We start from the raw sequence: 23668 nt of genomic DNA on the forward strand, positions 1-23668 counted from the left end.
TTGTCCTCAAACATCTCATTTCCAGCACATCCATCCTCCTGCGCACAACTCTATCCATAGCCCACGCCTCGCAACCATACAACATTGTTGGAACCACTATTCCTTCAAACATACCCATTTTTGCTTTCCGAGATAATCTTCTCGACTTCCACACATTCTTCAAGGCCCCCAGAATTTTCGCCCCCTCCCCCACCCTATGATCCACTTCCGCTTCCATGGTTCCATCCGCTGCCAGATCCACTCCCAGATATCTAAAACACTTCACTTCCTCCAGTTTTTCTCCATTCAAACTCACCTCCCAATTGACTTGACCCTCAACCCTACTGTACCTAATAACCTTGCTCTTATTCACATTTACTCTTAACTTTCTTCTTCCACACACTTTACCAAACTCAGTCACCAGCTTCTGCAGTTTCTCACATGAATCAGCCACCAGCGCTGTGTCATCAGCGAACAACAACTGACTCACTTCCCAAGCTCTCTCATCCCCAACAGACTTCATACTTGCCCCTCTTTCCAAAACTCTTGCATTTACCTCCCTAACAACCCCATCCATAAACAAATTAAACAACCATGGAGACATCACACACCCCTGCCGCAAACCTACATTCACTGAGAACCAATCACTTTCCTCTCTTCCTACACGTACACATGCCTTACATCCTCGATAAAAACTTTTCACTGCTTCTAACAACTTTCCTCCCACACCATATATTCTTAATACCTTCCACAGAGCATCTCTATCAACTCTATCATATGCCTTCTCCAGATCCATAAATGCTACATACAAATCCATTTGCTTTTCTAAGTATTTCTCACATACATTTTTCAAAGCAAACACCTGATCCACACATCCTCTACCACTTCTGAAACCACGCTGCTCTTCCCCAATCTGATGCTCTGTACATGCCTTCACCCTCTCAATCAATACCCTCCCAGAAATTTACCAGGAATACTCAACAAACTTATACCTCTGTAATTTGAGCACTCACTCTTATCCCCTTTGCCTTTGTACAATGGCACTATGCACGCATTCCGCCAATCCTCAGGCACCTCACCATGAGTCATACATACATTAAATAACCTTACCAACCAGTCAACAATACAGTCACCCCCTTTTTTAATAAATTCCCCTGCAATACCATCCAAACCTGCTGCCTTGCCGGCTTTCATCTTCCACAAAGCTTTCACTACCTCTTCTCTGTTTACCAAATCATTTTCCCTAACCCTCTCACTTTGCACACCACCTCGACCAAAACACCCTATATCTGCCACTCTATCATCAAACACATTCAACAAACCTTCGAAATACTCACTCCATCTCCTTCTCACATCACCACTACTTGTTATCACCTCCCCATTTGCGCCCTTCACTGAAGTTCCCATTTGCTCCCTTGTCTTACGCACTTTATTTACCTCCTTCCAGAACATCTTTTTATTCTCCCTAAAATTTAATGATACTCTCTCACCCCAACTCACATATATATATATATATATATATATATATATATATATATATATATATATATATATATACAATCTAATCATCAATGTGCTATCTAGAAAGGTTACATGAGAACTACTCAGCCCTTGAATGATTTACATGGCACAAAAGGACTAACCCTTGAAATCATGTGTTATCTGGCATCTGTTGCACAACTAAAAGCCAAAGCTGACAATGATAATAATGATAATCCTAATCATACAAATAATGATAATAACTAATAGTAATAATGATAATAGTAATATTAACAATAATAATAACTGTATTGCACAATAACCAATGTGATAATTTTCATCACTGCATTTTTATCATTACTGGCATCATCAACATATGGTGACATACAAACCTTTAATTATGTTAAACATATACTATACATTTTACACATACTTTGTTGAAAATACTAAAATGCATTATCAACTGCAACTCGTCAACTTAGAATGTCAATATTTCAGTACAGTATAGTATCAAGCGTAACTGTACAGTATGTGATTTATATATAGTAAGTGCTACTGTGCAAAATTCATTCATATTTTCCAATATCCATGATAAAAAAATGCACTTGTGCAAACTGCTGTCAATGTTTCATCCAGTGATACAAACTACTACTGATAAAGCAAAAGCACAGTCACAGACATTGGTCTTGGGACACACCTGACTAAAGCTGTACCAAGCCCTATGTCTCAACAAGCTGAGACAGAGCTCTGTACAGTTTTGACCAAGTGTACAATGAAGATTTGTAACTTCAGATATCTCCCAGGACTTTTGTTTATGACTGTGCATAGCGGTGAGGAAAGATTCAAAAGAGGAAAGCACCAGAAAGTGAACTATAAGCCAGAGAAGGGTGACATGTGAGGAATGCAGCAGCAACAGACCCGAGCCACCACGACCCCTACAGAAGCAGTACAGCAAACTACAATACAAAGTGCTAATACCACAAGCACCATTCCAATGGAAAGACCACAAGCACCACTACCACTACTACCATCACTAACCATCACCAGCAGGGAACAAACACAATAAACAACTGTTATGCTGGGCAAGATTGTGTGATACAATTCATAGCATACTGTATTATGTATACTGTATACTATGAGTGTAAGTTTGTGGATGGGGTAAATGGTTCAGCTGTCCCATAGGTTGCAAGTGCATGTGAGCAATGGGAAAGGCTTTATCAAATAGTGTGTGTGTGTGTGTTTGTGTGTGTGTGTACCTGTCCACGTGTATTGGGTACGCTGTGGGCTGCGACTGGATGCAAGAGGGGAAGATATCAGGGTCTGAATGTTGAAAGGGTCAAGTGTGGCTGTGTTCAGGGAGGTAGCTAGTTGTGGTAAGGGATGTGGTTGGATGTTTCAGGGATGTATCAGGATGACTATCTGTGTTGAGGATGTGGTTCAATGTACTGAGAGATATAGCTAATTAAGTAAAGGGATGTTGCTGGATGTTATGGAATGTGGCTGTGTTCAGGGATGTGGGTGGATGTGCTGATGGATTTCACTGGATGTGTTGAGTAATGTAATTAGTTGTATTGGGAGATGTGGCAAGATGTGTTGAGGAATGCAGTTGGATGTATTATGGGTTGTGGCTAGTTATTCAGGCATGTGGTCTGAGGTGTTAGGCAAGTATGTATAGTGAAGGACCATCCCTAGGCATGAGTCTGGCAGCCTGGAGACTAGGGAGAAACCTGGCAGCCTGGGATCCATGTATAAGCCTAGCTGTCATCGGTCTAAGTGGAAGCCTGCCTGCCTAGGGTCTAGGTAGAAGCTTGCCTGTCTGAGATCAAGGTGAAAGCCTGCCAACCTAGGTTCCAGATGGAAGTCCACCAGCCCAGTAACAAGATGGAAGCCTTCCAGTTCAGGGTCCAGGTGGAAGCCTGCCTGCTTGAGGTCTAGGTGGAAGCCTGCCTGCTTGAGGTCTAGGTGGAAGCCTGCCAAACTAAAGTCCAAGTGGAAGCCTTCCAGCCTGGAGTCCAGGTATATGCTTGGCAGCCTTGGATCCAGGTAGAAACCTGCCAGTCTGGAGTGTATATGGATGCTTGCCAGCTAGGGGTCCAAGTGGAAGCCTCCCAGCCTTGGGTCTAGGTAGAAGCCTGACAACCTGGGGCCCAAGAGGAAGACAAGCAGTCTGAGTTAGTGTGTGTGTGTGTGTGTGTGTGTGTTTCAGAGTTTTGAAGTAAAGTCTAATACTGAAATGCAACTGGTGTGTCCTTGGGTTATGGGGCCAGCTGATGTGTAAGAGGTGTGGGGGGGGGTATCTTGTGTGTCAGTGGTGTGGATTCAGTGGTGAAGAGTACTTAGTGAATTAGTGAAGGGAAGCACATAGTGTGTCAGTGGTGGGGAGTACATCATGTATCAGTCAGTGGTAGGGAGTATATGGTGTCTGGTGGTGTCAGTGGAGGTGGTGGTAGTTGGGGCGTCAACGGAAGTGGAGTCAGCTAATGCGCCAGTGGGTGTGGGGTAACCTAGTGTATTAGTGATGAGGTTAGTTGGTGTCAACAGTGGTGGGGTAGTTGGTATGGTAGGTGAGTTAGCTGGTGTGTGGTGCTAACAGCGTGTCAGTGGTAGTGCGGTAGCTGATGTGTAGGTGGCGGTTGGATTGCTTGTGTGTGGGTGGTGGTGGCGAAGCTCAAGAGTAGATGTTGGTGGGGTAGCTGGAGCGTTAGTAGTGGTAAGGTAGCTAGTGTGAAGGTGGTGGTCGGACAGCTGGTGTGTCAATGGTGGTGGTGGGATGGCTGGTGTGTCAGTGGTGAAGTAGCTGGTGTGTGGGTGGTGGTAGGGTACCATACCTGGGGTTTGGGGTGCCACACAGCTCAGCTCCCTCAGTGGGGCCTTCTTCTTCCTCGCCAGGACTCCGTCGCCGCCTGTAAAAACCCACACACACCGAGTCACTCTTCTTCCGCTCACCCCCTCACTTATATACTTACGAGAACACTCACACTACAGTACAAGTAAGTTTGAGAAAGAGGAAGAGAGACCCTCCAGCCAGCCAAAGAATATGGACAGTCTTGAAGTGTGCCATTTCATATCCAAAGGTGAATTTCCCCTCCAGTAACGTGCAGCACCTCCACCGGAGTATTTCTTGTACTTATGTCCTCCACTTGTGAATTGTGTCAACCGTTTCTAAATGAATTGGTTATGTTGCTCTGCTGGCCCGGTCCCTTGCTCAGTACGATACATCAACACTGGAATTACTTGTAACTCCTAGAAACCAATACCCTCAACCACCACCTTCTCCTGAATCTTAAACACAGACATTATGTGATATATATATATATATATATATATATATATATATATATATATATATATATATATATATATATATATATATATATACACACATATATATATATATATATATATATATATATATATATATATATATATATATATATATATATATATATATATATTCTCACAGGTGCTACCAGGCTCCGTCTGCCTGTGGTTACACGGGCTGTTTCCAAAGTAGTCCATTATTTCCTCGGCTACTAGAAGCAGCAAAGCCTTGGAGCTACATGAACTTCCGAAAATGGGTCTTGGAGTAACAAGAGGGCCCTTTCAAGAGAGGAGTCCTACTTGAGGTGACATCGCAGGTGAACAGTCATCTTTAGCAAGGATATTCCTTCGTCAGTTGAAGATATGGAGCACAGTCTCGTCCAAAAACTCACTTTAAAGGAGTCCATCCTGTTCCTGCTACTGAAAAGAGTGCAGCCTTGAAGCTGCCTGCAGCAGCTCCTGGATGGGGCTTTCTACCATTAATAATAATAATAATAATAATAATAATAATAATAATAATAATAATAATAATAATATTAATAATAATAATGATAATGATGATAATAAAAATAATAATAATGACTATTATTATCAATCATCGTTATTATCATAAAGACCATGTAAAAGGTAAATAAACAAACTGCATACTTGTACACAAAATACATTTCAACAAGACTAATATCATTCATCAATTCAACCTACTTGCCTAATGCTGACGCTGGTTCACTTTCACTCTTTTATAGGTATCACTTTGGATTTTGCTCCCGAATGCATGATTATTAATGTGTGGCCGTTGACAATTCAAGGGTGGGCCATTTTGATAATTATTTCCTTCCCTGCACCTTGAAGCTTTGGAACTTTCTACCCTCTTATATCTTTACCAATAACCATGACCTGGTACTTTTCAAAAGACAGGCTTTACACTGCTTCCAAAATTTGTAGATACTTTCCTGTGTCTCTTTTTCTTTCATTAACCTCTCCATATTTCAATTATGGTCAGGCCTTGATATGGACTTTTATGAGTGACTGGACCTTCAAACTTAGAAAAAAAAAAAATGCTATGAATAGTGCAAGATTTATTTCGAAGACTGCAAGCACGCTATGAACGGTGCGTGATTCTGTAGTGTAGTCACATAGGATGCCCGGCGGCCTTAAAATTTCTGAACATTCCAATTCATAATTTCCTTCTGGTGGGTTCTACATGGAGGAATGTGTCACTATCAGTAATGATTGCCGAGCTTTTCACGTCTCCTCCATGTGTCACTATCAGTAATGATTGCCGAGCTTTTCACGTCTTTAATCACGTTAATTCTGTTGTCATCTATAATCACCTTAAACGGGATGAGGAGAGAAAGAATGGCCACAAAGAATGCTGTATTATCTTGACTTCGTAATTCGTTCCCAAAAATGGATTCCTAAGTAGACCCAGACTACACTGAAGCAGGTGGTCCGTATAATGAACTGTGAAGCATCTTAGAATACAATGAAATGTCAGTTATAAGGTAAAGTTGTGGAATGATGAACTGTCAAAAATAAATTTGAATTAATCATTACTACTGTTGTAAAACTTTTTAATGAAATATCCTGGAACGCATCAACTAAGTTCATGGCAATTTAATTTCTATCATCAGCACTACTGATAATGTCGTTATCGTTCACATTAACGACATTAATAGCATTACTTTAAATATAGTCATCATTATAAACGATTAAACCTGCCATTATGATTTTTAAGAAGGCAGCGTAACAAGAGCATTAATGACCTATAATACAATGGCATATTACGAATGCATATAACACTCAGCGTCCGCTGTGAGTGTTATAATGGTAGTGTAAGTTATTGGTACGAATTTAAAGCTGACAGTATAGTGAAGAAAAGGATTCTGAAATACAGCATAATATCTCTTCGTTAAATTGATTAGACTGTGCCGCCAACATTGGCCATTAACATCATTATTATGTTGTTATCATCATCATCATCATAATGGAAACGGACAGTATAAAGGAAGTGAACTTTCAACTCGGAGAGAAGCGATCGACTTTCGAAGAACGATTTTGACCCAACTCTTGGAATACGGCCTTGACGTCTTTACAGGAAACCAGACCTTAATGACCCCAATGCTTAGCGGGGGAGTCATTAGCCTGACAGAGACATTAAAGACTCTAGCTAACACCTAGTTTCATTTCAGTTTTCCAAATAATATTTGGGATAATACTGTATCTAAACACAACAGGATGTCCATGTTAAAGATTCGCCGAGTGTCAGCCTACCACTGGCTCTCGCCTTCACACGGCCCCTTCTTCAGTACACACGATCTTTGGAGAAAGATGTTTCTTTGACGCTCGCTAGAAAATATATACCTACACTACAGGGACGCCATCCAGGCCGCACTCCCATATGGTCGAAAGGACACAGCTTTTAAATAAAGGGAAGCATTGAACAAACATACTAAACGGCTTAATCAAGCAGGGAAAACAAGAAATAAACTGTCTAGATATCTTGTTTACAAACCCGAAGGGATGATTGGAACCCCAGCGATGCACGGATTAATGTTACAAAAATTTACAAAAAGACTCATAGTTTAATGATGATTAGGATTCTCCTTGCCATTGTTAACATCATGTGCAATATCCTGTAACCAGACAACCCATCTATATGTATCATAAGTCAATCCTTAAGGCGCTCTACTATCTTCACTTCCTTGACCATTGTCACATAATTCATTGTCTTCTTGGCAAACCCTTACCCTCCCCCTATCTATCCATCAACAGCTGGTCTACCCCTAACCTTCTTAAAATATTACCAATTGCTCTACGTCCTCACCCTGAACCTACCTGCCATCCCCCAAATGGTCTACCACCTTACCCCCAAACCTCCCCATCTCCTTACCATCGTATTAAGTGCTCTCCTTACACCCTACATTTCAAGAACTGGCTCTCCAGCATCGAGTTATTACCTCCTTCACACACACCATTTTTCCTGACATTACCCACCTGAGTCGCCTCGCTCAACATTCCTGTCTCCAACTCTCCTACTCCGACTTTCCTCTTCCTCTAAATCTCCTGTGCCTCCAATTCTCCCCTTCCTCATACTCTCTTCCAGCCTTGAAGACTTCCACATAAATGCCTCCTGCAACTTACGCCCCATCCTCCACCCGATGTATCTCAGACTTAACAGCCTACAAGAGAAGATAATTACTGCTTTTATCCTTAAAAAATGTGAAATTATCACATTTTTTTCTTTTTAGTGAATAAAGCGCTGGTACGTTTAGAAAGCACCTTATTTCAATGGTTATATCTTTAATAGTCAAGTTAATACTGTTGAAAGTATATATATATATATATATATATATATATATATATATATATATATATATGTGTGTGTGTGTGTGTGTGTGTGTGTGTGTGTGTATGGGCAATTCTTCGTCTGCTTCCTGGCGCTACCTCGCTGACGCGGGAAAAGGCGATCAAGTATATATATATATATATATATATATATATATATATATATATATATATATATATATATATATATATATATTATCCCTGGGGATAGGGGAGAAAGAATACTTCCCACGTATTCCCTGCGTGTCGTAGAAGGCGACTAAAAGGGGAGGGAGCGGGGGGCTGGAAATCCTCCCCTCTCGTTTTTTTTTTTTTTTTTTTAATTTTCCAAAAGAAGGAACAGAGAATTGGGCCAGGTGAGGGTATTCCCTCAAGGCCCAGTCCTCTGTTCTTAACGCTACCTCGCTAATGCGGGAAATGGCGAATAGTTTGAAAGAAAGAAAGATATATATATATATATATATATATATATATATATATATATATATATATATATATATATATATATATATATACAAATGATAAGAGACGGGGAACAAGAGTGTAAAACCATCTCTCCGTAACAAATAAATTGTATCTTACATACACCGATAACTTGTGGGATAAAGGAACACTTTGCCCTGGCAGAAGGTGACAGCCAAAGTGGTGGCAACACTGACACAAAGAGCTATGGTTGTCGGTGGATGAAAAAAAACTCAAGACCATGGCCACAACCTAGCCTAACGGATCGTATATCACTAACAAGTGATAAAACGGTGTTTGGAAAGGACAGTGCTGTCTTATAGACTAACATGGAATCGCCAAGGGCTCTGAAAATATCATTAACACAACGGTAATGCAATTTCTTTTGTAGGAAATTAGGCAAAGACAAATAACATAGAGGTGATCAGAATATAATGAGACGGAGCTCCTTAACGTTTTTCATATCTTCTGGTGTTCCTGTTATGCTGGATGAGGCAAAGGTTCGAAATAAGTCGGTCTTGAAATACCGCGTAAGACTCGTAAGTACTGGAGAGAGGAGGACAAAATAACTAGAGGCTTAGCGAGGATTCTTGCGAGCAATGGCGCAGCCATCTTACTGTGTATTGGACCCGACCAATACTGCTTTTCAGTCCCTTCTTTTGGCCAGACAAATGGGAGACTGTAGGAGTGGAGTGTGCAAGACTAAGGAAGAAGAAGAGGGAGAAGAAAGGCAAAGAAGTATTATGGCTACGACAATCCGCATAAGGCAGACGCTTGGTTCCCCTCACACAACACGCTCCTTACTTCGCTCCTTACTTTCACCAACACAATGGCCACAACATATTGATCTTGAGACCATCACTCGTGTGGAGTCTCTCTGTGAAGCGGTGGTGTATGGTTCAGTAAATCATGGTGTGGCGAGGCCCGTGATCCTGTGTGCTCCCGGGAAGACGTAATGTTAACTAGACGCTGTCTTGCGTCTTCAAAGGCGTCGAGGGACTTTGTGGATTCATTGCGTTAATAATTCGCACGGTCGTGGGGTGATCACCAAGCGTGTCTGAGTTTCAAGCCTCCTGGTTCGAGTCTCTGAGAATGTATTTTCATCTTTATATCCGATCATTGCCTCCACTGTACGAAATAGCAATTCGCATGGTAATGTGCAAGGAATTACAGCAGCTTATGTACCAACACCAGACTGACGACGATGATGATAATGTTACAATACTGCTCAAGGAAAGTCTAGCACTGAAGAGTAAATACGTTCCAGTAAAACCAAACGAGGTTCATGAAAAAAGAAATAAAGAAAATCATGTTGCTAAAATGTAGTATGAAAACTAAATAGAAGATGAATAAACTCAAACAGTAAATAACATTACAACGACGGTGAGAACAGAATTAATAAATGATATAAACAAAAACGAATCCAGGAAACCAAACAAGACTACAGCCTCCGATACAAACCTAAGCAGAGGAGACCACAAAGCCTAGAGGAAGCAATTACGGTAGGAACCCGGGCTCGAAACCCGGCCGCCGCTGGCCTGTCTTTGTTGGCTTCTCCATTATATAGCCATACCAGCAGCCTTCACACACACACACACACACACACACACACACACACACACACCGGCTAATAACCCACACAATATGAACACACTCTTATAATACTTCTTGGCGAATCGTCTTCAACAGTTTCGTCGTCAACGAATGAAAGAGTAATAATATAAGATGAATTGGCCTATGAAAATACGGTATATTTCAAAGAATTACGTTCGTTACTTTCATGAGAACTCACATATAAGATTCCCATACATCAAACATGTCCAGAAACACCAACATTGTACCATGTGTATCAAATATTAGTAACAAGAAAACGCATATCATGAGAATTTCACGAAAAATTTCTGATTTTCAGCAAAATCCTCTTCTTTCCCGGCCATTGTGTTGTGTATCTGCTGCCCTTCCCCTCTACCCCACACCTTTGTGTGCCGACCCTCTATAGTGCACTGCAGCCCAGAGCATCAACATACGAACAAACCTTTCACCACACCTCATCATACACACTCCACCACCGGCTACATCTCACCATGTCCACTCTATCTCCCATTATACCCTGTCATACCTCGTCATAAACACTCCATCACTCACAATACCCTACCACGCCTCACCATACACACTCCATCACCCACAATAACCGGCCAGACCTCACCATACACACTCTACAGCCCGCCACCGTCTCCCCATCCTTCACTGTCCGCCATTCATGCAACAAATTACAGTTTTCACCTCGTTTCTGAGGGATTTTCTGCCGTATATCTTGTGTGTCTCGCCTGCTGGGTCCAGGTGCTTATATTGTGAGCCTGAGTGAGTGTGGGGTTTGGAGGATTTTTGGGGGTAGGGGTCCTTGGGAGGGAGTAGGGCCCTGCAGATTTAAGGGCCCGTGGTTGGGTGTAGGGCTCGACGGATCTGGGGCCTTGGGATCCAGACCTACGAAGTCAGTTATCCCCGGTCTCTCAACGCATTTCATACCTGCCAGATGGCAGAGAATCAATCCCAGGAGCCTTTAGTATTACGTCTTTCTTAGCAATGTTGCCTCGTACAACACTGTTTCACATCCCGCCTCGGCATTATGGACGATGTGTAGCACCGTCGCTTGAGGCTAGCTCTCCAGTCGCTCGTTTCAGAAGGACCTTCCATTTCAGAAAACATTGCCGAGAGTCATGCTTGTTGGAGGAGGACCTTCTCTTTCAGAAAATGTCGCCCACCTCGCCAGCCGTTCGCTGATCGAGTACTTACTCATTCAAAAAACGTTGCACACTCTTCATTTTATCATTCCTAAGCACGAATGCGTTTAGTTATTCGTACATGTCCGCGGAACTTTGGTGTTCCTAAAGAGAGATCGGTTGGTTGGGAGGGGGCGGGAGATGTTCTAAGATAGTGTTAGCAAAAGAAAAAAAAACTTGTCTTCCCCATACATTTTCAAAGGCGATCTCGCACTTACATATTAGTACTTTGTCATCTCTCCTTTGCGCAAGGAATGGCAAGGTTCCTGAAGAATTCTAGGTTCATGGTTTGGGTCCACAGGGTCTTGATCTCCTGAATGAGGGGAGGCACTGATGAGATGCAGCAGGACGCAGCCGTCTGATCGCAAGTTCTGAGCGCCTTGTGAGACTAGAAATCTCATGTGTACCCACATTTTCTTGCTTTCAAGCAAAAGTTCGGGCTTTCTCCTTCTTAGATAAGCTAGAACTACTTAGGTGGAAGAAATACAGCGCTCAAAAGAGATATTCCCAAACTGAAGTGGCAGCCAGGAAGAGTAAAGAAAGAACATCCTTCACTTAAGATAGCCTAAGGCACACTGAGGCAAGGTGCTCGGTGCTCACACCAGTAGGAACTCCAGTCTCAGCGATCATATGTCCGTTGATTTTTCCCTGGGTGCGTCATACCCTTGTACTCACAATTAACCACAGCCGTTAATCGCCTTTGAAAATGTATGGGGGAGGAAGTCGTCTTTGGGGGACACTAATCGTTTTATACAGATATGATCTAAGATTTTACGGGGCAGATCCACATTCTTGTATGGATTCTCACATTTCTACCTGATTCACGAAAAACATACTCTAATCTCGTTACAGTATTCAAAATACATGTGGGAGGCGGGCGAATACGACCAAATCAGCCATCAAAAAAAAAAAAAAAAATCAGAAAATGGTCGCTACTGCTTGTATATGCTTGCTTATTAGCGAGATGTAGCTATTTATCCAAACAAACATACTTCCATTACTGTTTCCGGCTCAGCAAACGATTGCTTATTTGTTTGTTTGGGGGCGAGGCAATAATGTTTAGAAGCAATCCGGGGGCGGAAAAAGAAATCTCAACTAAACGACCGTGCATGCGCATGTGCGCTACGCAACTTCGTAAGGAAAGGAGGCCGTCTTGCCAAGGGTTCTCGCTGAGCGGCACCGCGGCGCAGTGGGCTGAATTCGACTCAAGGGTTACCTAAGCTCAGGTGGTGCCTATGCGATTTCCCCCATGATTCGCCCGAAGCCCAGTGCGCCCACTGACGCTCTGGAAACTTCGACAGTTTTCTCAAGGTCTTCCTTCTCTGACATACACACAGCTACCTACTCCAACCAACAATAGCGAGAAGAAAGAGAAGGCCAGTTTCCAGCCGATGAAATACCTGAAAGCTGGACGAGGTTGGGATGCAGTGATCTGGTAACGGCAGCCTGAAAATACACGGCACCGACTCAGACTAAACAATATAGCCTCAGAAACGAAAAAATAATCCTCGAAAAATGTCCAGCTAGGCACAAAAATACCTCCCGAAAATGAAATAAAAAAAAAGGTTTATTGAACCCTGTTTCGTTTTCATATCTTTATTGTGAAACTTTAACTGCAGTCAATTTTGCTCGGGGCTGTTCTGATGATGAAACCAGAAATTCAAAAATGTTAGCAGTAATTAAAACCGTTCCTACAGGTAATGGCGTAATAATTTCTTCTCTGTATACGAAACTACACCCGTGAAAGAGAGAGAGAGAGAGAGAGAGAGAGAGAGAGAGAGAGAGAGAGAGAGAGAGAGAGAGAGAGAGAGAGAGAGAGAGAGAGAGAGAGAGAGAAGGCCGGTGGATGTGAGTGTGACAGACAAACAGACTACACTGAGTGTCTCGACTGGTCTCCCTGGGGTCAACAAGTTCCTCAGTCAGGAAATTAGTGCAGCAGTATAGTGCTGGACACCGTCCACCACGGACACAATAAACACCTTCCATCTTCGACTCGAAGGCTAATGAGCACAACTAGTGCAGCCAAGAGCCAATAAAAGACATAAAAACAAGCAGGTTGTCAGTTAGGGTGACCTGGAAGCAAACGAGACTGGAATTTGGTCTTAAACTTCATGAGACTGTGGCGCCACAGAAGTGAGCTCGTAGTGGTATAGCACACTATGCTTCACGTTCTCGTGGTGCGTTGTGTTTCAGTCTGTTTAACATTAGCAAGTTGAGTACAATGCATGACCCAGTCCTTGATCTGTATGTGACCCAATCCTTGACCATCTCTTTGATCCAGCTCTTGATACCTGTGTATCTCGGTCTTTGTCTCTTGTGTAACCCAGTCCTTGACCCTTGTGTGACCAAGTCCTTAATTCCTGTGTAAACCAATCCTTTACCTCGGTGTGACTCAGTCCTTGACCCCTGCGTGACCCATCACCATTAAATCACATTATTTTCCGAGGAACAAAAATAGGCTCTGGCATTATTCATTCACCTTATGCAACATTCTTCCTCCGGGTCGACCATAAGCTTTCACATCGATCAGGTGGCCCTCCCAGAGGAGACTACATTTCTAGCCACAGCAAGTGTGTCTTCCTGACCAACGGGTCAGTTTCACTGTGTTCGCTACACTTCTTGAACTGTGTTATTCTTTACTTACACTGACAAGTCTGACGTCCCTACAGCGAGACACGTTCATCAAATAACGTTTCGCCCGTCCCGATCCGACAGAACCCTAGCCTCCGTTAGCGGTCCTCTCACTGTTTCTTAACACCTGCTCCTTTCCTCCCGCTCCTAGTGTGGGCGAACACACGACCCTGGCCACCTCCTGGCAGCGAGATATTTCCGTTTCATCTTCAGCCTCGGATACACAGATGAAGGACGACCCATTAGCTCTTCACCACTCACTTCAACAGAACCCTGACTCATAGTCCATCAATTTGATACACCCTAACTCGTCACCACTCACTTCAACGGGCCCCTAACAGACCCCTAACTCACCGTCACTCACTCCAACGGACCCCTTACACATCATCCTTCACTCCAAACAGACCCTCAACTCATCTCAGATCCCTACTTTACTGTCACCCACTCTAACAGATGACAAACTTATCATGCACTCCAACAGACTCATAATTCATCGCTAATCCCCCCAAAGATCCCTAACTCATTATTACTCAAGTCAACAGACCCCCCAAACTCATCACCACTCTAACGGTAACCTACGCAACGCCCTCCTAGCATACCTCGACCGGCTAGAGCTTGGAAAACCATGTTCCAGGCCAACCCTCGCCACGGCCAAACGCTTCTCGTCCCTACTAAAGCAAGATCACAGCTTCCTCTTCAAGGAGAAGGCTCTTTGTTAACGGCAGGTCGGTACAGAACTCGCACTGACCCTCCTTCCACCCTTGCCACCACCACTAGCATAAAGGAACACCCACTATCCCAAGAGCTACAGGGACATACGTAGTCCCTGATCGACCCCTTGCCCCCCCCCCCACCTTCCCCAACCCCTTCGTATGAGCATAATAGGAGGGAGGGTCTGCCATCCCTCACCTCCTCTGGCATTCTCACCCGTGTGTGTGTGTGTGTGTGTGTGTGTGTGTGCGTGTGTAAAATAACTGACAGTTTACCGAATCACCTCGGGTCAGAGTCGGAATACAAACAAAAATAGAGAAACAGTATAGCAATAGAAAAAAAAAAGAAAAACAGAGACTGAAAAGACTATACAAACAGAGATGAGGAAGAGGGAGGTGGATAGCATACAAATATCCAAAAGTTGTGAGTGGTGTTCAGTACGGGAGGGATGGAGCTGCTGTTGCAGCCATTCGTACGAGTTAGTTTCGGTGTGATATGGTCATGGTGCCGACCCGCAACCAAGGGACGAGAGATCTCAGATAACAGGATGCAGCGGTGGCGAAAGCAGTACAAAAACTTCATCCCGAACAATCGTCTAAGGTCTAGATAATGGCATGAGAGTCGGGAGGGGTCAGTACGAGGAACCAGGGATGATCATAATGCCATTTTCCGTGATCTCTACCGTGTAGTGGATAACGGGGTAGGCCTGGCAGGTAAGGCACTTCGCGAGTCTGGAAAGCAAGAAAACTGTTTACGTGTTTTTAAACTTCGGATGCTGGGAAGTCAAGAGTCCTGAGTCGCCGAGGAACGTATAGATGACAGCTGAAAGACTTGATGAAGACACTAACGCGTTCTCTCCAGGTTAGCTTATCGTCCAAAGTGAAACCGAGAAACTCAAGAGGACTGCACAACCCGGAGGGGGGTTGGGGTCACGGTTAGAGTTTAGGTGGACGAACATAACCGGGGTCTTGGCGTAGTTGATGGTGACACTATTGGTGGTCGTCCAACTTTTGTGGCAGTTGACGATCTTCTTGAAAGGCGATGTAGTCAAGCGGGCTGCTTTCAACGCTGACACCAACGGTAAGAGTTATCGATATATTTCCATCGAGAAGATGCGTCCATCAGGAGACCACGGATATGGATATAGAAGCATAAAGGTCATCTCTTTTGTGGCCAAAGGGATACTACATATTGAGGGACTGGAAGATGAGGATGGCCCTTTAGAAGTGTACAGTCTGACAACGCTCACTGAGGAAATCTGCTGATGATAAAATGAGACTTCTCAAAGCTGATGGTTCTGCTGACGATTACATTACAGATGACTAGATCGAGAGCCTTGATTGACTCCGTGAGGGTGAGAGCCACAAGGGTCATGCGCTTCACCAAGTTGTGGTAGGGTAGGAAGACGAAGAGGCAGAGGGCGGCAGACGATGTCTTCATATCACCAAACTGCTAAGGGTTTATGAAGCTTGTCAAGTGTGCATAAGCCAAGTTGAACACTGGCTGAGGATTGGTGTTGTGGCAGTAGGTAGCGTTCAGTAACAGACAGTGAGCTTGTTAGCCTCAGCACAGGGGATAATTATGAGGTCCTCCAATCAATGTTGCATTCTGACAGCTGGTGAGAAGCAGTGATGAGGGGTAAGGAGCTACGTCGAGTGCGAACTTGTAAAGTTTCACAAGTCAGAATGTGAAGGTTTGCTAGCTCTGACGACTTCCAATTCTTGCACTGTTTTCTGGCTAGGAGGCAAGTGGTGTCAAGGTGGAGAAGTCTCAGGCAGATGGTGGAGAAGTGACTCTTAAGCTGCTTCGTCACTGGAGAGGCGATTAACGCGGTGGAAAGTAGGGAGGCTGCCTCTTCAAACCACTCAGCTGTTCCAGTTTCCCAAACCACTGGCTGATGTTGGTCTGTTCCAGGTGGTGTAGCTTGGTGGAGTAATGCGATTTCTTCCCAAGGCGTTTGTTACGGAAGGGCCTTATAGAGTATAGGCAGAAGGTCCAGTTTAGCTCCTGCGTTAGTCTCTTAATGCGGAGCGTGATCCAAGGCACGTCAGCTGGTGTAGTCTTACGGATCGCGTGGAGAAGAAGCTGTATTGGGCTTCTGTACTACCCTGTGTGTGTGTGTGTGTGTGTGTGTGTGTGTGTGTGTGTGTGTGTGTGTGTGTGTGTGTGTGCGTGTGTGTGTGTGTGTGTGTGTGTGTGTGTTCTCTACCGTTTACAGATTTCTAGCATCATGCCAGAGTGACAGAGTGAGACAATGCTCGAGCAGATGAAGTCGACAAACGGACCCTCGACAATGAACAAGAATGCCCACTCGATGGCGAGAGTGTTTAGGAAAAGTATTGAAAGAAACTGAAGAAGGTGCGATGGGAAGGGGGGAGGAGAGGAGTGGACTCCGGGGAAACTTTTATTTAGTTCCGGTTGTTGGCTGTGGCGCCAGTGAGAAGGGCACGAAACAGTAAAACAACAGTGGACCACCACCACCACCCTCATCCACCGGAACTCTGGCGGATGGGGAGGGGAGCAAGGAATGTACCACACACGCTGAACACGTGAACGAATGGAAAGGTGACGAGTGAAAAGCTTTTTTTTTAAAAAGCAGTAACAGAGAGAGGGAGGCCACAGCCTGCATATAAATGATACCAGAAAAGAACATAAACATAGGACATGTAAGAGTATGTGACATTTCCTAACAATACAGCTCCGCGGGACACTACTCACACAAATGAATACTCGGTACAAAAGCACACAAAAGAATGCTTTTAAAAGCCGCTAGATAAAAGTGACGTTAATGTGAGGGAGAAAAATAAAACGGAATTCATGGTAGGGGGACCACATCAGAGGGGGGACAGAGGCGCAGGAGCTGGTGCCTACGACGCCACAACACAAGAGACGCGCCCCGACACATATTCACGACCACCTCCGCTCGACACATGCAATCGTTCACTACATATGCGCAAAGAAGCAGCTCATGGGCAGGTTACCCATCAGACGTGTACACTGGAGGTCATTCATCAAGGCAAGTGTGCATGCGAGTCCCCGAACATGTTAATCAAGGCAGCTCATTCAGGGAGACTCTCCTACAATACTTCCCTTAAAGATGTCATCCATGGGAAGGGTTCCTCGGAGTGCCCCTCATCGAAGTCCACCGTGCAAAGTTTTAAACTACTTTACATACAGGTGGCCGGGCTGCCCGGCACACACACACACACACACACACACACACACACACACACACACACACACACACACACACTTGTACACACCAGAGTCGCAGCCTCATCATCACCGCAGGCTCGTGTAAACACAGAACACACTCCAAATCCTTCCAGGAGCCGCGGATGCCGCAGTCAGCACACTGTAACACACACTTCACCACACGTAGGAACAAGCTCATTACCCAGTGTCGATTTTCAACTGTTTTGCAAGACACGTCAACACAGAACTACAGTCAATTTTCTTACTAAGACAATCGGTTCACGGTGACAAGCATGGCCACGTAAAATAACAGAATACAGTTTCCTCTATATTTCTCCCATGTGGTAGTACCAATTACTACACCCGCATGACGTCATACGTATACCCTTAATGGCAACGTCGAAAACGTTCCGTTACAAAATGTGTTTTGAAGTACACTTACGTAAGGCTTCGTAAGATTTATCTGTTGCTGAAGAGGAATGAAACTCTCAAGAAGACGGTGATCAGCACGAGGCGGTATATTTTAATTCAGTGTGTAGAGCAAGCTGTGTGTTGGTAGTGCTGTCAGGGTCTTGGTTAAATCTATAGTTTGTAACAGTTATCTTCCGACCTGTGCCCAACGTTCTCCATCACTTCTCGTGTGTGTGTGTGTGTGTGTGTGTGTGTGTGTGTGTGTGTGTGTGTGTGTGTGTTACAAGCCGTTTAATACTTACTCGTCCGCGTTGTTCTTCTGTGTTCTCGATGGAGGAGTACCTCGTGGTTGTGAAGAATCGTAACGCCTTATTTTGTGTCCTCCGTAGCTACCATCACGTGAGTCTTGGAGGCGAGATATGTGGGGTGTAAGGGAATAGGAGAAATATGATCGTAGCTTTCGCCATTTGCAGCTTTCCCAGTGCGTTGTCTGCCCTTGCTATCTAAGTAGCCTTAAGGCACTAAAGAAACCCCCAGCCAGGCAACCATCAATGCACACAATGAATATTTCCTCAGCTCAAATTCCTTTCCTTTCCTTTACTAAAAAGAAACAAGAGCATTTTGTACACACTGCAAGTCTACCCAGGGATATCAAATAAGCACGAAAAACACGTTTCCACAATACTGTTCCACACTGCACCAAACCTGCACCATACACCTATATATACTCTTTAACTCTCTCCTCCATTTCAAAACTTCACCTGCCACTGTCCAGCCCCTTCCCCTTCTTCTCTAACCACCCTAATAGAAAAAGAGGAAAAAAAAAACTGTGACGGGGGAGTTGAAGTGCGAGAGGGGTGAGAGGCAGGCACGTGGCCCTAGCGTGCCTGACCAGCCACACCACCACACCCGTACTATCTCACCCGGACGCTGATAATCTCACAAACCATTAATTCATATTTCGTCAGGTACGATGAACATCTGCGAGGCGGCCAAGTGACCGAGGAAGCCCGCCAGGCACGGGGCCATCATCCATCACTCGTCCCTCCCCTACCTACCTACCAGCCTGCCTACCACTAGTGTATCCCTCCATAGTGTGAACACCTGGCTTGGCAGGCCAACTGTGGCCATCCACCAGGGTGACGCTGAACCCTTCCCAAGACCACCTTGGTCCCTGACCTCGACTTTAACCAGCCTGACCAGACCCCTAACCATTTTTTTTTTCACACCGACCTCTGACGTTGCTAAACCCAATGTCACACAAAACCTTTAACCTTGGGACCTGACGATGTTAACCCCAGCAGCTTCTACAGCTGACGCCACTTACCCCAACACCTGACCTTGATGGTCGCGACTCCAGCCTTACCTCGCACATCCTCAACCCTAAACTTGATATCCAACTCCCTGGCTGCCGCTGACCCATGACTTTCAACCTGACTCCTCACGACTTCATCTTGTTGGTTCCATTTCTCCATCCTTGTCACGACTGACCTGACCTAAATAGGGAGCTTTTCCTGTTCACACTTTCCAATAATATTTCCTCGGCAGAATACTTTCTCTAGACTTAACGGGCGTTTCTTATCAGCGTCTTTCCTGCCGGTTGATGAGTCAGGAGGAGCGGTGGGTGGGGAGATGCCCTCAATTTCACTGTCCTGTTTCTACCACGAACGTGATCATGAACGTAGGTCACTTCGTCGTGGACACCTACGGTCTCCTGTTGTCTGTCCTTCCCGGATACTCGTATGACCCCATTTGTGAATAACTTTGACCTGACTCATGAATCTTGCTAACCTTAGCCCCACACCAACTTGACCTCGATCCCATTGCCTTCTTCATCCTTACCAACATCCGACCCTCACCATGACCTCCACGCGCCAGACTTTGAGCCTCTTGACCTAAGAGAGGATATTGACTTTCAAAGAGGATGCAAGATCAAAGGACTTACATCCTGCCCCACCAAGCCACGGAAGGCACGTAGGATCACGTCAGCCCTGGTGATGCTGTGCTGAGAATATTGAAATAACCACATGTGACATGGACGATGTGCAAAATAAAAAAAAAAAAAAAGGTTTTTACTTTTTTCATTTTCATTTTAGCTGAGACGGCACGGACAACTGAGCGCTCTAATCAAAGACATCCCATTTACGATATATATATATATATATATATATATATATATATATATATATATATATATATATATATATATATATATATATTATATATATATATATATATATATATATATATATATATATATATATATATATATATATATATATATATATATATATATATATATTAAACTAAGCCAGGTACCCAAATTCATCGACCAGTCTGTGAGAGTTGATGAATAGCTGGGTTGACTGCGGTCCGACTGGCGCGACCAGGAATCAACCCTGAGCAAGGTCGATGCAAGTGAGGATACATGACCAGTCCTAGGACTGGTCATGTATCCTCACTTGCACCGGAACAGACGATCAAGCAACACCACAACCCGAGGGAGGAACAATAACCACACTTCCGCATACAAGAACAGGCGAGACAAACGTAATATATTTGCTTTCCTCTTCCTACCACACACTGATCTCATGTTCCTGATCTCTTCCACCAGCACGAAGAGCCTGGAAAAGGACCCTTATGGTCTGGTGGTATTTGTATTCTTTTGCCCAGCTGGTGACGATACACTGGCCCTGGAGAAGGTGCCCTACAGACGAGCTCCTGCAGAGAGGTGGCCAACTACACCCATCACCTTTGCCTGGTGTATGGTGATACAGAGGTGCTGAACCACTTACATTACGTCCTCACCTGTAGCTAAGGAGTACACTGGTGCCTGATCATACCTGGATACTATACGTCCAGCAAAATATACCTGGATCATGCCACCACAGAACATCCTACAAAAAAAAACCTGGACCGTGCTATCAGATCTTCTATTAACAGAAACACCGATGGTGACAGGGAAACTGACAGACATACATGATGAGAGAACGAGAGACCACTGTGAACAATGACGTACAAGGAACATGGCGGGTAATACCATGGTAAATGACGAAAAATAAAACTGGCGCTGTAACGTTGCGCAGGCGAGAGTTATGCGTCACACACAGTGAGTAGGACTGGAACCCCAGCATGACAGAGAGTATCAGTATGATACAAATACATAAACCTCTCCTCCCGTGGGCGTTCTACTGCAACACATTGTCAGTTGTAGATACTGCTACACCAGAGGTTGCCACTTCAGGCTGGCCGTGAGGTCCACAGACCAAGTCACCTCCTCTATATCAGTGGCACACTCGCACACTGGGCACCACACTAGCCCCCATACACTCACACATATCGCACATCAATCCTGACCTCCCCAAAATATCACGCCCAAGTGAGAATTAATCTCTCTCACGTAAGGGTATATGTAATTACATTTCCCAGATGAGAATTACGCATGTTGAGCAATAATTCACACTCCTCTTGTTCCCACCATCACTCTCCTACGAAACACCTCTCAAAATCTGTTGGCAGAAACAGCTGGTGAAACTATAGTGTGAAGGACGGGTGTGTGTGTATGTGTGTGTGTATTACCATCTTCTAAAAGCAGGGAACAGATGAAGCAACAGAGGATTTTTTTCCCCTCGAAGGCTTGTTTCCTGATGCTACCTTGCTGTGGCGTATGGGGGGGGGGGCACGTATAATAACAATAATAATAACAACAACAACAATAACAACAACAGCAACAACAACAACAACAACAATAATAATAATAATAATAATAATGATGATAATAATAATAATAATAATAATAATAATAATAATAATAATAATAATAATTAATAATAAAATTTCCTACACTGACGTATGTATTGTGTACAAACGGCAGCCATTAAACAGTGCGGTGTGCAGGCACTCAACACCCGCGTCCCACGTCCTCCCTGGCACCTCTCTCCCACGTACCTCTCACATCCGTCCAACCTACTAGTGTACACACACACACACACACACACACACACACACACACACACACCTCTACCCTCCTTTAAGGAGCAACAAGACAAGTTTACTCCATAGTGTATATGCCAGCCCAACCCGGGCAAACAACAAACCTACGTTTTGCAGAACCCAACAGCTTAGTTCATCAAGCTCTGACCAGTGAAGTGCGTCGCAACCCAAGCTGCAGGATAAAGACAGTCCCCAAAGGTAAAGAAGTAGAGCATACTTAACGTATACTAGAACCTGTTAAGTGCATGGGTATCCCACGACATCAATATCAACCATGTACACTAACATCAACCTCTCATTCTTAGCATCTTAAGATACTCTGTATTCAAGGTGGGTCATCAACCATTCTACTCGTTTTCTTGCCGCGCGTTGGTCAATTTCAGACTGCAGCTACCGTTGCATGAAGGATATAATATATTCTACTACATCTCTTTGATCCTCCTCCTCAGGTAAGACTGGCGGTTTACGTCATTATAAAAATGTTAAAGTTTGTGAAAGCCCCCAGCATGTGGAGGTCCCCAGCACGTGGACGTCCCCAACATGTGGATGTCCCCAGCATGTGGAGGTCTCCAGCATGCGGAGGTCCCCAGCATGATGAAGACGTACCATGAGGAGGCTCCAGCATGATGAGGCCCACAGCAAAGTGTAGACACGGCTCTAACGCCATGGACGTTGCCGTAACGCCATGACATACATACCAACACAACATCTACCTCCAGTGCTCGGTCAGGTCACGCCTAATGATGAAACATTAACGGCAAAAAGCATCATATATACCCAAACCTTTACTTACTGAAAACTAATATACAAATTATCAATACAGTATGAAGTGTCAAGGATTACATAACAAAACACGAACGTCTCCAATAAAACCTCCAGAGAGATGGGAATGAGAACGCCATCCACACCGTGATTCACATCTGCCGGAGGAGGAGGAGGAGGAGGGAACATTTTGGTAGGGTGACAAATACGAAACTTCCGCTCACCACACACTCCCCCAACGGGAATCGATGGCAGGACGCCCCTGTTTTCCCCAGCGCCGTCCCTCGCCATCTCCCGGCCTCTCTTCTCTTCAATTTTTCTCTCCACTGATCGACCTGACTGTTCGAGACTGCAATACGTGCAGGTATCGGGAACGCGTCCCACAGGCACGTATATGCAGCCATTGTTTCCGTCAGCTGTCCATCTGTGATGTTTCAATGTGTCTAATATTCAGATTTCTCTCTCATGTATCCAGGGTTTAAGCTTGCGTATCATATATGCTTACTGTGTATCCAGGATTCAAGCTTGCCTGTCACGTATCCACGTTTCAAGTTGTCTATCATATATTCAGGGTTTAAGCTTGCCTATCAAGTATCCAA

The 23668-nt window shown here is 44.4% G+C and overlaps 1 protein-coding gene across 5 annotated transcripts in view; it reads right to left on the reverse strand.

Moving 5' to 3' along the window:
* LOC139749000 (inositol polyphosphate-4-phosphatase type I A) overlaps window positions 1-23668 on the reverse strand; it is a 229840-nt gene that overhangs the window by 74475 nt on the left and 131697 nt on the right. For 3 of the 5 annotated variants that reach the window (XM_071662366.1, XM_071662364.1, XM_071662365.1), the window contains exon 3: window positions 4287-4361. The exons of the other annotated variants lie outside the window; for them this stretch is intronic. In XM_071662366.1, the coding sequence (XP_071518467.1) occupies window positions 4287-4361 (75 nt within the window). The remainder of the gene's footprint in view (window positions 1-4286; window positions 4362-23668) is intronic. 5 annotated transcript variants of the gene reach the window in all.

Source organism: Panulirus ornatus, chromosome 6, assembly GCF_036320965.1.
Source record: "Panulirus ornatus isolate Po-2019 chromosome 6, ASM3632096v1, whole genome shotgun sequence".
In the NCBI taxonomy this organism is placed as follows: Eukaryota; Metazoa; Arthropoda; class Malacostraca; order Decapoda; family Palinuridae; genus Panulirus; species Panulirus ornatus.